Source organism: Colossoma macropomum, unplaced genomic scaffold (genome assembly GCF_904425465.1).
Source record: "Colossoma macropomum unplaced genomic scaffold, Colossoma_macropomum, whole genome shotgun sequence".
NCBI classification, from domain to species: domain Eukaryota; kingdom Metazoa; phylum Chordata; class Actinopteri; order Characiformes; family Serrasalmidae; genus Colossoma; species Colossoma macropomum.
In genome coordinates this window covers 12,434,375-12,448,900 of record NW_023494798.1, presented here as the reverse complement: position 1 = coordinate 12,448,900, position 14,526 = coordinate 12,434,375, and the positions used below count along the sequence as shown (strand labels likewise).

The following is a 14,526-nucleotide window of genomic DNA, read 5'->3' as shown; positions in this document are numbered from 1 at the left end:
TTGTCCTCTGTGGGAGACATGAGTCCACAAAGGATATTTCAAAAACCATATAAGCTGAAACCCGGTGCGCCATGTAGAGGACATCCTGGCCTGCATAAAAATGTAACCCTCTAACAGTATCCTTTTTGAAGTCCTCTGTGGTGGATGTTGGAACTTACTAAATCTGTTTTTACATGAGAATTACGGAATCACAGGTGACAGGAAATTCTCTGAGGCAGGGAAAATTAAAGGGTGATCACACCCACCTTGATCCAGTTAGGGTTGGAGGCAACAACATGTAAGCTGAGCAGTTAAATACATTACTGTGATATTACTGTATCTATTTTTTTTGTACCACCAGTATTTTAAGTTTTCCTCTTACCGCTATGGAAATGGACAACTAGAATAAGTGTTTGCAGGCATTTAAGATCGGGATCTGAGCTTTATTTAATTTCCTAATTTATTAGTAAATCTCCTTTTACACAATTGTACATTTAAAAAATAAAACATTTAAAAATAAATTAATTATCTTCCCTCTCCATTTATAGCTAAGACTCCTCCCTACCATGGAACAGTTTGCTGCTAAATGACACCCTAAGCCGTACTGACCGGGTGCCCTGGAATCACTTTGAGCAGTGCATTGATCATAAGGATTTTGAAGACTGATGACAAGGTTTTTGAAGTTGTTGCTGATGTTGCAGCAGGGTTTTGGTCTGATGCAGTATAAGAAGCAAGAAGTATGACATCAACATAATTACTATGCAATATCCTGTTGTCCACTATAAGGGACATTACCTAAAAAATATATAAAAAGTTTTTTTGAAAAAAAAATCACTGTGACAAGTTTTTTTTTTCAGACAATAGACTTATTTTATCCCAAAATGACCGAAATTCTCAAACCTTAATTTTTCTGTGTCTCAGGAGGATATTGAGTGTTTTAAGTTCCTTTAAAGCAGGGTTTCCCAAACGTTTTGTTGTGAGGGGCCAAATACAATGTTTGTGGTGGACTAAGGTCCAAAGAGATTAAACAGCATACAAATAAAGATGGCTGAATTCAACTTCAAAAATACAATTTTAAAAGGAAAATAAGAATGCATAGTTAATATATAGTAATAGTTTAATAAGTTATATACAGTGTATAAATACCTTTGGTGTTTCATTGGGTGAGGGTGTGGGGTAAATGAAACTTTTAACTTTCTTAGGGGCCAAATCAAATGTCCTCACTGGCAAACTTTGGCCTGCGAGCCACACGTTAGGCAGCCCTGGCTTAGATTATATCAGTCTATTGAACAAAATTATGTTGTTTACTGTACTCATTTATTAGTTTATTTTTACAAATCTGTATATATTTCTGTAAAAGGAAGTTCAGACCATGTTTACCTAATATATGGTTTATGTGTATGAATTGTGCTCTGTGCAGTAAAAAGAAAAGCAGAGGCAGCCTGAAGAAGAAATATAAGAAGAAGTCTAAGAATGTGGGATATAAATTCTTCAAATGGCAATTTAATTATAGTATAACTGAAAAGTATAGGCCTATCACACAATATATAAGTATGTGAGGCAACGTGATGGTAATTTGTAGTTGGCCATGATTACAAAGTGTAATAAAAATGTTTTCAACAGTACACACAGGCACATATGGTGAAATAAAAGCTTGTATTTAAATTCTACAGCTCACTTCTTAGTCAGGGACCACACCAATTCAAGCACTATAAGAACAATAAAACTGTAGAACAGCAAGGCCTTTTTCATATTTCACCAACACCAGATTGAATACTACTACTAGTGATGATAATAATAGTAATACTAATATTAATGATTTTATTTGTAGAGTACCTTTCATACATAAAGGAGCTGAAAGTGAAATATTAAGTTTAAAAACAGATAAAAAGTTCTAAAATATAAATTAAATAATGCAAAACAGCACAAAAGATAAAGTAAAAAATACAAATGCAATTAAATTTGCATTATTTTTTAGATATAAGATAAATTAAAAACATGTTTTCTAGTGTAGTGTGTACTGGGGATCTTAATACAACACACACACATACACACACACACACACACACACACACACACACAAATTATTTCCGCCGCTTATCCGGGAAACATCCTGGACAGGTTGCCAGTCTATCGCAGGCCAGACAGGGATCTTGATACCAAAAGGAAGATATCAAGTTCCACAGTTTAAAATCACAGTTACCAAAAGAAGCCTTTCCACATTTTTCTGTAATTTATGGAAAGTATTTGCAGATGACCAGAATCTGCAGATCTAAGATCATGTGTTTGAACAAACACTGAGATGTTCAGTGAGGTACACAGTTGCTAGGCCATTTAAAGCTTTAAAAACTATTAAATAATCTTTAAAATCTATCCTAAAGGATACAGGCAGCTAGAGAAGTTCTTTCAAAACAGACCAGACATGAGCTCGCTGTCTCATTTTTAAGATCTGTGCTGCGTTTTGTACAAGTTGAGCGTTGTAGGGAACATATTGTTTTCTTAGGAAACCCACTAAAAAACATTATGATAATAAATTCTGCTTCCTTGCATATTTTTCTGCATCTTTATGGTATGCATAAAGAAAAACACTTATCAATGTTTTAAGTTATAGAATGCAACCTTAGTAGGGGTACAAATTAAGCATAAAACAGTCTAAAACTACTTAATTTCACATTCTGTCATATTTTGAATTTACATTGTGAACAGTGAACCCAAGAGTTTCTGTAATTCCTTTTTGCCCTATTCATGCTGTGTCCCTGAACAAGAAAACAGGTCAAAAAGCCTTGTGTTTTTTTATAAATCTTCCATTCAATGTCTGCTGACAAATGCCATAGAAATGGGTAGTGGGTTGTATGGGGCCTGCAGTGTCAAGAGGGAATCTGCATTTTCTGTAATTAGACATACAATAATCAATACATTCAAACATCATATTGACGACCTGATTTAGAAACAGAAACAGACACATTTAAATGAATCATTCCAGTAATAAATCTTTTATCTCTGGAGTAGAATCAAAGTAAACTTCAAGCCCACCATGTAAAGTACACAAAAAAGTCCTTTCAAAATATGTTCATGTTGTTCACCAAAACTGCTGGCATGATCGATGTCACACCATGGTGGCTCTACAGAGTAGCACAAAGCATGGCATATTGACCTGAACAATGCTCCAATGTGGTTGCATGAAATGACACAAAGAATAATGCTGTTCCACCATTTGCACTATTTCAGCTCTGATAAGCACTGTCCACCTCGAGTACTCTAGAAAGATAGGAGTAATAATCTTGCAATTACTATAACTACTCTGAGCTTGTCGAAGGCATTTTCAGTGAAGCTCAGGTGCTCAGCTTGAAGGACACCAGCTTTTTTCCTGGAAAGCCAGTAAAACCAGGGTTTAAAAACATTCAAGGTGCATACAGCCACAAAGGCTGAAGGACAGAACCATCTGTAACAGGAAACTAGCAAAGGAGTCACATTTGAAGCTATTTGACTTACACTTCTTATAAATAAGCTACTGCATGAACAATTCAAGTCATGTAGCCACCGCACGGTTTTGCAGTTTCCCTGACTTACACGCCTAGTTCAGTTCATGGCCTTGAAAATTAGTCAAGTTGACTCAGGGATGCTAAAACACTGAAGAGACAGGCCACTATTTCACTAAAGCACCATTTCTTTAGGCTTGAATTACTATAAACCCCCAGAATAACTTTTATTTATGTATTTGGTATCTGAATTCTGGCACCTGGTTCATTTTTCTGCAGCGTGCTATTTAAGGACTTACTGTGACTTGTACAGAATACCTTTATTAACTTGTAAAAGTTGATGAAAGCGTAGTGTCAAAGTATATCCCGCTAAATAACTTATTTACCATCTGTCTTAGCAGCCAAAATAAAAGTGCCTATTAGCAGTGATGTAATAGGCATTTTTATTTTGTGGTACAGGGGCATCCATCAGCTTGATTTTAATAATCTAAATTCTGCTGAGCTAAGCTGTCTGCTGTGCAGATTGCTAACCATTCTGAAAATAATTATATTCAGAAATGATTTCCTTTTTGTATCCACTGAGACATTAATTGACCACCTTGCTATTACATTTAATTCTAGCACATATATAAATGATTTTCAGAGCAGTGTAGGGAACAATACCAAAGCTTTTTGATTCGTTTGTTTAGCTGTTTCTTGTATTCTTCATTTGAATAATATACACTCTTAGAAAAGATTCTTTAGTTAAGACTCTATTGGATCTATTTTGAACCACAAACAGTTAAAGAACCATTCGCATGCTCAAATGTTTTTTCAGATGGATTGAAAATGTTGCATATGGTTCTATACAGAGCCTTCTTCAAAAGGGTTCTGCTATTGTTACGATGTCAAGCTTTAACAATAGAAGAGCCCTTTTGGCGCTAAATAGAACCATTTTCAAAAAGGTCCTATATAGAACTATATGCAACACATTCTCCATTAATCTGAGGAACAATTTCACCACGCAAAGAACCATTTAACCACGCAAAAGTTTCTATATGGAACTCATGGTTATAAATAGAACCATTGCTTTTTCTAAAGAACCATTGAAGAATCATCTTTTTTAAGAGTGTGGCCTATCATTTGAATAGATGGCAGGACACGTAGCCTAGTTAAAATGTGTAATAACTCCTCAGCACAGTTACTGTCCCTCTGTGTGGTGTTCCAGTGTTCTGGGCCATAAGGTAATGGGGGACACCATTAAACTCTAGTTAGTTTATATGTTTTAGCTGAAGTATAATGGTGCTTTGTAAATTATATCTGAATAATTTAAAAAAAACAATTGTTGCGTGGAAACTGAATGAAAGAATGGCTTTATTAATTCGGGTCTATTACATGCGTGTCCCATTTTACCATATAACACACTATTTTATATGACCTGCAGCTTTATAATATCAAAATCCACATTTAGAAACCGTCAACTTTCTTTAAGTATCGCAGTGAATGTAAATCTATGGGATTTTCTGTCTGGTTTGGCTCGGTGTGAGAGGATGTTGTTGCTATGCACGCCGGTGAGCTGCGCAGTCACACGAGTGGAGATTTAAAGGGAAATAACAGCGCTCCTCTTTGTACACATCCGAGTTTGGCAGGACACTGTAGTCTTTGATAAAACAGTCCGTCTGCGCCTCTGTGGTCGCGTTAATTGGACTCTTTTTGGATCTGCACAAGACTTAACTTCAGACTAGAAAGCACCAGCGAACGGCGACTGTATTTTCAGGGTCTAGTTCTTTCGGAGGAGGTTCTGTGTCCTATCTTTCCACTCTAGCCCCTGTCGCCATCTTGAATTTTAATGTAAATTATCTGGCAATTTTTTTGTTTTGCTATATGGCATATTTAGAGAGCCGTTTCGCTCGCTTCGTGCGCCGGTGACGGATAAGTGTTAACGTAAGAAAAAGGACAGAGTGAGTATTAAAGCATGGGTTTACTCTTGTTTGCGAGCTCATTCCCTATTTGACACTTTCCGGGTGCGTTTGTTAGCCGACAGGGCGGTTAGCGTGCGAGCTAACAGCTAGGACCAGCTAGCTGTGTTAGCTTATCATTTAGTCTTTCTCGGGCCCGAGTGGTGAAAGTCGATGGACTTAATATCGGTCTGTCTTGGCAAACCATGTTTGAAGAATTAACCTGCAGCGGTTTCTTTTGTCAGTGGGCATTACTGTGTTCTGCTAGGTAATTTCATTGTCTTCTGGGCGCGCTAGCTATGTGCTATCTGAGCTAGCCGAGTTATCAGTGTCAGTTGCCAAGTGTTTTCTTATTCTGGAGCTCAGGCTAGCAGCTAGCACTCCACTCTCCGGCGAAGCTCTGGAGCTAACGGGCTAACTCCGTGATAGCTAACCAACTTAGCCACCTCTGTGCTAAATTTTAGCTTAAACAAATTAGCTAGCCTTGCTAGCAACAAACAAAGTTCATGTTGGCTTTCGCTTAATGTGCTAGTTTATCATACTGTCCAGTAAGTATTGAATCTAGTTTCGCGTTAGATCAGGTTGGTTTGGCTCTGCCGTGGTGTACTCTATTTAAATGGACAATAGAGTTAACGTAGATAGCTAGGTTAACGTTATAGATCCCATAACGTTTAGGTCGCTGCTGCCACTGGTTAGTTAGCTAGTACATGCAGAGAGCGATATTCGGTTGTTTTATATCAATTATGATAGTAACATATATTATCAAACATTATCAACAAGTATGCAGTAATTCCCAAAAACAAGTGTTTTGAAAATGTAGCTTTAAATTGCGTTTCGGGCAGCTGATTTCATTTCCCTTAGCAACCGATGGGTGGCAGCCTGCGCTCAGTAATACATTGCATCTCAACCAGCACATCAAGCCTAAGTACTGTTTGTACTCTGTCTGGTTTTCTGTTGATTAGATACATCAGTTTGCTCTTCTTTTATGGTCGCTGCCCAGGCACGGGGTCAAAGGCCCCGTTCCTCTTAGTTTTTAAAGGCAGTGTGTTTCATAGTTGTTTTTTCCGTTTCAACAATACACCTCAACTCTTCACTGTAAATCAGCACACAACCTAACATTCCCCATCGTTCCAGTCATTCCAACACTGCACACTATTTACATTTCAACATGTTTTAGTAGTATTATTCTATAATAGTTATTTGCACTGAATTACTCATATGTTCTTTTAACAGGTGGAAGTAGCCTCTGGATCAACAAGTGAGTTTACAGTCTGCAGTGTGTGTTTAAGTTGCCCATGCAAGCGGGAGACGAAAACGAGTTGCACTGCTTCCCTCCACATCGCATGGTTTCTCATAAGCACATAGAAGCTAAATGCGCCTTTACCAGGGAGCTAGCTGGTATGAAGTAGATGGGAGAAACCAAGAACATGGTGCTGAATGGCAGGAGACATGGCAGTAGGTTCTCCAGTGATCAGCCCGTTGGAAAGACCAGGCTGCAGAACACGCAGAGGGCCCATCTGCGCCAGAGCAAGGGCTCCCCTAGTGGCAGGAGATGCAGCAGACGTAAGTGCTCCAATAAAATCATGCAGAAAAGAAGGAACAGCAAAATATTTTTGAGCTGGGTTAAATGTAAGCATAATGACTTTATTACATTTCTCCAGCTTCAGGCTTTTTTTTGCCTTACTTTTCAGTGGTTAGCTCAGCTTCCTTCAAGGTTTTTAGTTCTGCTTCATTGTCCCTCAGGTTTCAGTGGGGCAGCCACAGAGCCAGAGAGGCGTCATGTGCCCTCTTCTGGGATGACAGCAAAGGAGCTGTGTGAATATGATGACCTGTCCACCAGCCTGATCCTGGACCCTTACCTGGGCTTCCAGACCCACAAAATGAACACCAGGTTTGTATTTATTTAAGTGGATTCAGTGATTAGTGTTGAGTAGCCTTGAAATTTGATGGTCAGTGTCTGTAACCTTGGGGTGATTTCATCTTTTTAGGTTTCGGCCAATCACGGGTCGACAAGCTGAGCTTAGGGAAGTGATTGAACGCTTCAAGAAAAATGACAACCTGGAAAAAGCCTTCCAGGCTTTGACCTCTGGAGAATGGAGCAGACATCACTTTCTCAACAAGACCAAGGCCCAGGAGAAGCTCTTCAAAGCACATGTAAATTTTATTATAAAAAATAAACTTTCCTAGCCTCCTGTGGTGTACAGCAGCTGTCCCAACCCTGGGTTTTCTCTGCTCATAACACACCTGATTCAAATAATTTATAAGTCCTTCCCGAGCTAAAGTGTGTGAGATTAGAGCAGAAAAACACAAAATGTTCGGGACAGGGGTACTCCAGGACTTATGGTATATACATTAAGTTGTCTTTCATTAGGCACACTCAATCATACGTTTAAATCTTTTTCCTGCAGGTATTTGTTTACTTGCGTATGTTTGCTACAGACAGTGGGTTTGAGATTCTTCCATGCAATCGCTATTCATCAGAGCAAAATGGAGCCAAAATTGTAGCAACAAAAGATTGGTAAACTAATCATTAAAGTTATCCAGTCAATAAAGCTTTGATTTTCTTGTAAGATTATAGCAAGTATTCATTATTGTTTTTTTGTTTAGGAAAAGGAATGATAAAATTGAACACCTTGTTGGCTGCATTGCTGAGCTGTCTGCAAGTGAAGAAAAGATGTTGTTACGACATGGAGAAAATGACTTCAGTGTCATGTACTCTACACGTAAGAACTGTGCTCAGCTCTGGCTGGGACCTGCTGCCTTTATTAATCATGGTACGTGGTACAATTTGTCCTAATACCTCAAGAAAGAATAAGAACCAAATCACCCACCTTTAAAGCACATTTGTTCTTTTTGTTAGCCATGGAGGTTAAATTGCTTGTATGTTTTGTAAAAACACAATTTTGTTAACTCGAACACTAGCAGGTCTGGTACATAATTGTCAGCGACAGTATAGGGTTTGCTTTACTAGACAGGGAAGCAAGAAAGAAAGGACCGTGGAAGAGAGGCAAAAGCAGCAAAGTCAGCAAAGTCAGCAACAAGACAATGGAGATAAAGGAGAGAGGCTAGAAGAGCAGGTACATCAAGGACATAAACTAATAGAAACATAGAAGAACAAGCTGCAGAACAGGGAAAACACTGGCTTAAAGAAAGAAGAAAGATGGCAGGTCTGGAGCATGATTACAACTTCACACTGTTAACGTCTTACATTACACAAAATACAACTACACTGTTTAGATATTGTCAACTCCATTGTTTTTCATAGGTCCTTAGCCTCCATCCCCATTCTTCACACACCCTCAGTCCCTACACTCTCACCCAAAAGACTTCCACAACTCAACCATTCTAAAAATCTAATTGCTGAATGAATGGAACGGAGTTTCATTTTCATTTCATTTTTTTTTCTTTTTTCTGTTACAGATTGTCGGCCAAATTGCAAGGTTGGTACACATTAAGCCTGAATAGAAAAGGATCATTGCTTCATGTGAAGATTAACTAGCTACATGTGCAAAAACTAAAATAGCTGGTGGAAATGTTTGTTACAGTTTGTATCAACAGGTCGAGACACTGCATGTGTGAAGGTCCTACGGGACATTGAACCAGGGGAAGAGATCTCCTGTTACTATGGAGATGGCTTCTTTGGAGAAAACAACGAGTTTTGTGAATGCTATACTTGTGAAAGGTACCACATCCTTTCCGTATTTTATATTCATGGCAACTTCATAAACTGCAATTTTTAAACAAGAAATGAAGGTTTATTTAAATAAAGAAGATGGGAGAATGTGTGGTAGGTATTTGCAGATGTGCTACTCTGCTTACAGTGCTTATTTTGATATAATTTCAGGCGTGGCACTGGTGCTTTTAAGTCAAAAGCAGGGCTGCCTGTGGAGGTGCCAGTGATCAATAGCAAGTATGGCCTGAGGGAGACTGACAAGCGTCTCAACAGACTGAAAAAGCTGGGGGAGGGCAGCAGGAACTCGGACAGTCAGTCCGTTGCCTCCACAGAAGCAGAGTCTCAGGAACCACCAAGTGGACAAACATGTAAGAGCATGTGAAAACAAGGCTTTAATGGTCTTAATGTGTTTTTATTTTGGTTTGGAGAAAGAGGACCTTGTGATATGTAATTGAATTAGTGGATTAATCTTTTTTCCTCCTTATGTTCACCCAGCATTACGGAAGAGGACGTCTCAGCCCTGTCTCAAAAAGCATGGCAAAGCCAGAGCTTCTACAAGGCAAATTCTGTCAAGCACTCCTACCTCTACCTCATCCTCTAAACGAAGTCAAACAAACAACTCCAGTTTACCAAAGAGACTTAAATCAAAGCCCACTCAGCCTTTGTCTAAGGGAAGGAGATGGTGTCGAGCAGCAGAACTGAAAGCCCCCAGTCGAGTAAGTGCTGGGAGCTTGGGTCTCAAGCAGTCCTCCAGAAGAGAGGCAGACAGGCGAGGGCCCACTCAGCTCTCCAGCTGTAGGGGTAGTGTAACTCGTGCGGCAGTTCACGAAAACAGTCAGAACTCCCCAAAGGGTGCTTCAGCATGCAAGGACAGTGTGCCTTGCCCTTACAGAACTCGTAGGTCCACCAGGACCTCTCTTGGTGCTCAGGAGGCTGCTGCTGGCAGCAGGCGAGGGCTAAAGTCAAACAGCCCAGCTAAGCTAGCCGGTGGCTTGGCCCTCAAGATGGAGCCTGGAGACCCTGTTCCAGTGACAGTCGGGCACCAGATGAACACCCCTAGCCTCGAAGCTAGCTGTCCAAGGAAAGGGACATGCCCCAGGAGGAGGAGGACAATAAAACAAGAGGAGGTGGGGGGCTCCTATGGGGATGACTTTCTCCAGGAGGGCGTGCCAGATCTACAACATGCAGCCCGGGCTGCTGACGTGGCCGACTGTGGAAAGGTGCCACTCGGCCTTCCGGGCCACCACCAGCACTACAATGGCTCAACCAAAAATGGTAAGCCACTACGGCGCGGCAAAGGCAAGAAGAAGCGGCGCATTACGCGCTACGATGCCCAGCTGATCCTGGAGAACAACACAGGCATCCCCAAGTTGACCCTGCGGCGGCGACGGGACAGCAGCAGCAGCAATAAGGCGGACCCCCGGGACGCCAAGCCCTCGCACCCCAAGTCCAGCTCCTCAAAGATCAGCATCAAGTTCAGCAAGGAACGTGAAAAGGAGCGCACTGGCTCATACGTGGCCAAGTTGAACAATGGCTTTGGCCATGGCCCTCACAGCAGCTCCACCAAGCTGAAGATCCAGCTAAAGCGTGAGGAGGACGGCACGGGTCTGCGACGGACCTATCCTGATGACGTTACCTTCACTGGGATCGTCAAGAGGGAGGCTGGGGAGGTGCTTGAGCACGAAGTGGGAGCCCAGGTGGGGCAGAACATTGAGGAGGACTCACTCACTTCTGAGGATGAGGAGGAGGACTACTTTGACAACGAGGATGATTTCATCCCACTTCCACCAGCGAAACGCCTACGCCTCATTGTGGGCAAAGATTCCATAGACATCGACATCTCCTCTAGAAGAAGAGAGGACCAGTCACTTAGACTCAATGCATAAGCTGTGTAAATAACCCTCGTTCTTACCAATCATGTATTCATTTGAATTATGTAATTTAAATGGGGCGAAAAAATGGCAAATGTACAATTAAAATCGACACAAGATATCTTTCTCTACATTTTAGTGATGGCACTTCTTTATTGTTTATTCCTTGCAAATATAAATATTGTAGAAAGTGTACAGATATGTATGAATTCTATCCAAGTCTGTTTAATGTGCAGATGTTTGTCAGCGTTTTGTCCAGCTTTGCTGTTTTATCTCATAGGAATAGTTTAACCAAAACAGTAATGTCAGATAAAAGCTAGCAGGGCCCCGAAAGCCAGCAGTTAGCGTGATCTTGTTTGCACATTGCTAACTTGCCCTGCAAGCTTTCATTCATGACTGGCATTATAAGAATTTTGGTAGAACTATTTCCTCAACATCTCAGCCTACTGAGGGGCAAAAAGGGCTGGGATCTGCTCATCCACTTTCAGAAACACAATGCATGAGTCCACCTCAGATGCTAGGCATCAGTTTTTTGAGTTCAGATAGCAGTTTTCAGAAGGATCATGTGTTTCACTCATCATGTCTAAAGGGAATAGTGGAAAAAAAATGTACAGAGGGGCTGCAAAAACTAAACATAAAATTCTCTCCACTTGAATTTTTTTTTTTGTGTTCAAATTGTATCATGTATCTGATATTTTGGCCATCCAAGGTCATGGTGCTCATTGTTGTGGCCTGGTGCTGGTCCATTAAAAAATAAGACACCTTAAACAGTGTGTGAACATCTTGGAAATCCCATAGGAAAATGTGCTAAAGGACAAAAACTGATAGAAATTGAAGCATATTAATTTTTCTTCCACTGGTAATCTGGCCCAAATCTTAAAATTCATTATAGCATTTTGACCTTTTGGCTTTGGCATTTTGTGCTTTGCCAATGAGGCAACTATTTAGAGTGATTTTAGCTTTGTAATTAATTGCTCACCATATGAGTAGGCAGCTGACATTTTCTCTTTATTTGTATATTTTTTCTTCCTGTCTGGTACACATTACTGTCTATGAGCTAAGACAGGTTGCCAGATTCTGATTTTCATAATGATAACAAAAATCCTCCCAAGATGTTATTCTTCTTAGACTTCCTATGTAGAACTTCATGAAAGTATCAATGTGGGACGTATACATGCATTTTGGGGGAGGGGGGGGGCTTGCTCACTCTGTATATTCTGGGACTTGTTTTTATTTAACTGTTTTGAGTACTTGAAAACAATATAAAAGTCATTTTCAAGATATTCTGCTGTCTACACGTGTCCTCAGGATTTGTGTTTCAGGTGAAGAATCAGAATCACTTTATTTTGCCAAGTATGTTGTACATGCAAGGAATTTGTCTTGGTGAGTGCACACATGTATATGGAACAGACCAAACACACAGATTGTTGACAAATATTTAACTAAGAGACATAAAAATTGAATAGATAAAGAATTGAAAGAACATTAAAGAGTATGTAAAAGGAGCTAAAGAGATGTGTGCATATCTAATACATATGCATGTCTAAATAAACATTTAGTAACTATTATGTACAGAATATTACAGAATTACATGAACATTTGTAAAAAAAAAATGCAGAGCAGTGCAAATAAGCATTATGTTACAGAGGAGTTATACTGTAATACCATCAGGGAGGTTTGTTAGATTCAGTGCAAGCTGACCGCTGTCATTAATGAGCGCTACAGAACAATACAAGACTTTTTCATAGTAGTTTAACTTAGCATGACAAACTTAGCATGACAAATTCATGCCATTGTAGATTATTCATGCCATTGTGGATTATGTGAAACCTTAGGAACCTCTAATCCTCCTGAGTACAGGAAGAAGCAGTGTAGTACTTGAAAAGAAGGACTGATAGTCATTCATTGATGTATGATGTGGTTTACCTACATAAACAGTCATTCTAACTGGTGATTTTCCATTCGCTTGCAGTTAACTTATTCATGTGGCCTTCAAGGTCTCCTCTGGGTCAAGGCTCAACAGATTTTATTAGGCAGTTACAGTTAAATTATAGGAATACTAAAAATCATAGTATTGTACTCAACACAGTTTTAATATTTTTATTGTAGTTACATTGACCTCATGTTTTGGGGAGGGGTGTGGAGGATCATTTTACTGGTGTCAGTAAAGACTCACCCAGAGGTTTTACGTGACAGACTGATCTACATGTTCTGGTGAAGGTCTATCAAAACGCTGGGCTGAAAGCACAACACTAAGCTTTCTGGGTTTAGTTGTTCCTCTCTAAACTCATGACCCAAATGGTACATCAGAATGTAGGCCACACGTCCTCACTGCTCACATGGCAGGGTTAATGACTCACTTAACACGGTAAAACAGTCATAGTCACTGTAGTAGGCTGTTTCTCAGCAGTTGCACGTCGTGCACACTGTAATAGTTCAGTAGTGCATAGTTAAATAATAGAGTCAGTCATTTCACTTATATAAATACCTGCTCATACCATAATGATATAAAGTTTGTTTCATGTTAGAAGCACCTGAGACACCAGGGGTGATAAAAGACCACGAAATAATTCTGTTATTCTGTTATTCTGACAATACGTGTGGTCCAAGACTCTACATATTTGCAAATGAGCATCCCTGTTTTGTTTTGGTGTGAAATGTGTCACAGGTAAAATTTGGAAACCTTTCTCTCCCCCCCGTAAAGGGGAATTCCATCAATTTGTCAAATGTTCTGCATAATTAAATCTTTAAGATGTAAACAAAGTCATTCAGGGTGGTTTGATGTGGAATGTGCCATTTTAGAGAAACCTATTAAGTCAGAATTGTTCACAGTGGTGGTGATAGGAATCAGACATCTGAAGCATTTTACAGCTGTAGGAACAAAACTTTGTATCTCCATTTTTGTCATTTTTCAGTTTTTGACATAATTTGAAAATGCCTGGTGCCCTTTACATTGTATGTAAAATTCATGATGAATGGACTAAAAGAAATGGCCCAAAATTACTTGGAAAAAAATCAGGTTCTATTGATTTACAATAAAAGTAAAGTATGTTTTTTTCCTTCTCCTGTAAAGTTACCATTTTCGAGACACAAGGTTTTGTTCAGACATCAGGAATTTAATGCTTTTAAAAGCTACATCATACCCAAGCTATTACACGAAATGGTTACACCTGCCTGAGAGACTCAGAGTTCCCTTCTGAAAAAAAGACCATTAGAACCATATTGGGATTAAAATCTGATCGTTTGCTATTTTCCTGTAGGACACCTTCAGATCCCATTAGGAAACCATCAAATACATCTGGAATCAGTCTCAGAACACCTGTCAACCACTATTAGGATCCTGTACCCTGTAATATCAACCCCTCAGGAAAACACTAAATACCATTAGTGACTACTGGACACCACCAGGAACCAAAAGAAAAAAATGTAATGGTTTCTATGATTTTTTTCAACAGGGATTGTGGCCAAAAATGTTTATCTAAGACTAAATAATAGTCTAAGAGGCACGTGGTACCCAAAGAACACATATTACTTTGCGATTATAACTATTTTACCGCTATCAACATCATATATAAAGCACTCCCCTT

General features: G+C 39.6%; 1 protein-coding gene across 1 annotated transcript; it reads left to right on the top strand.

Annotated features, from left to right (window-relative positions):
- The first annotated feature begins 5,000 nt into the window (after nt 1-5,000).
- On the top strand, nt 5,001-10,954 carry kmt5b (lysine methyltransferase 5B). Its single transcript, XM_036584748.1, has 10 exons — nt 5,001-5,398; nt 6,629-6,958; nt 7,139-7,286; nt 7,384-7,549; nt 7,804-7,913; nt 8,003-8,169; nt 8,816-8,835; nt 8,941-9,077; nt 9,240-9,436; nt 9,564-10,954. Exons 2-10 carry the CDS (start codon nt 6,805-6,807, stop codon nt 10,952-10,954), a joined length of 2,490 nt encoding a protein of 829 aa, XP_036440641.1. The 5' UTR covers nt 5,001-5,398; nt 6,629-6,804.
- Nucleotides 10,955-14,526: the final 3,572 nt, after the last annotated feature.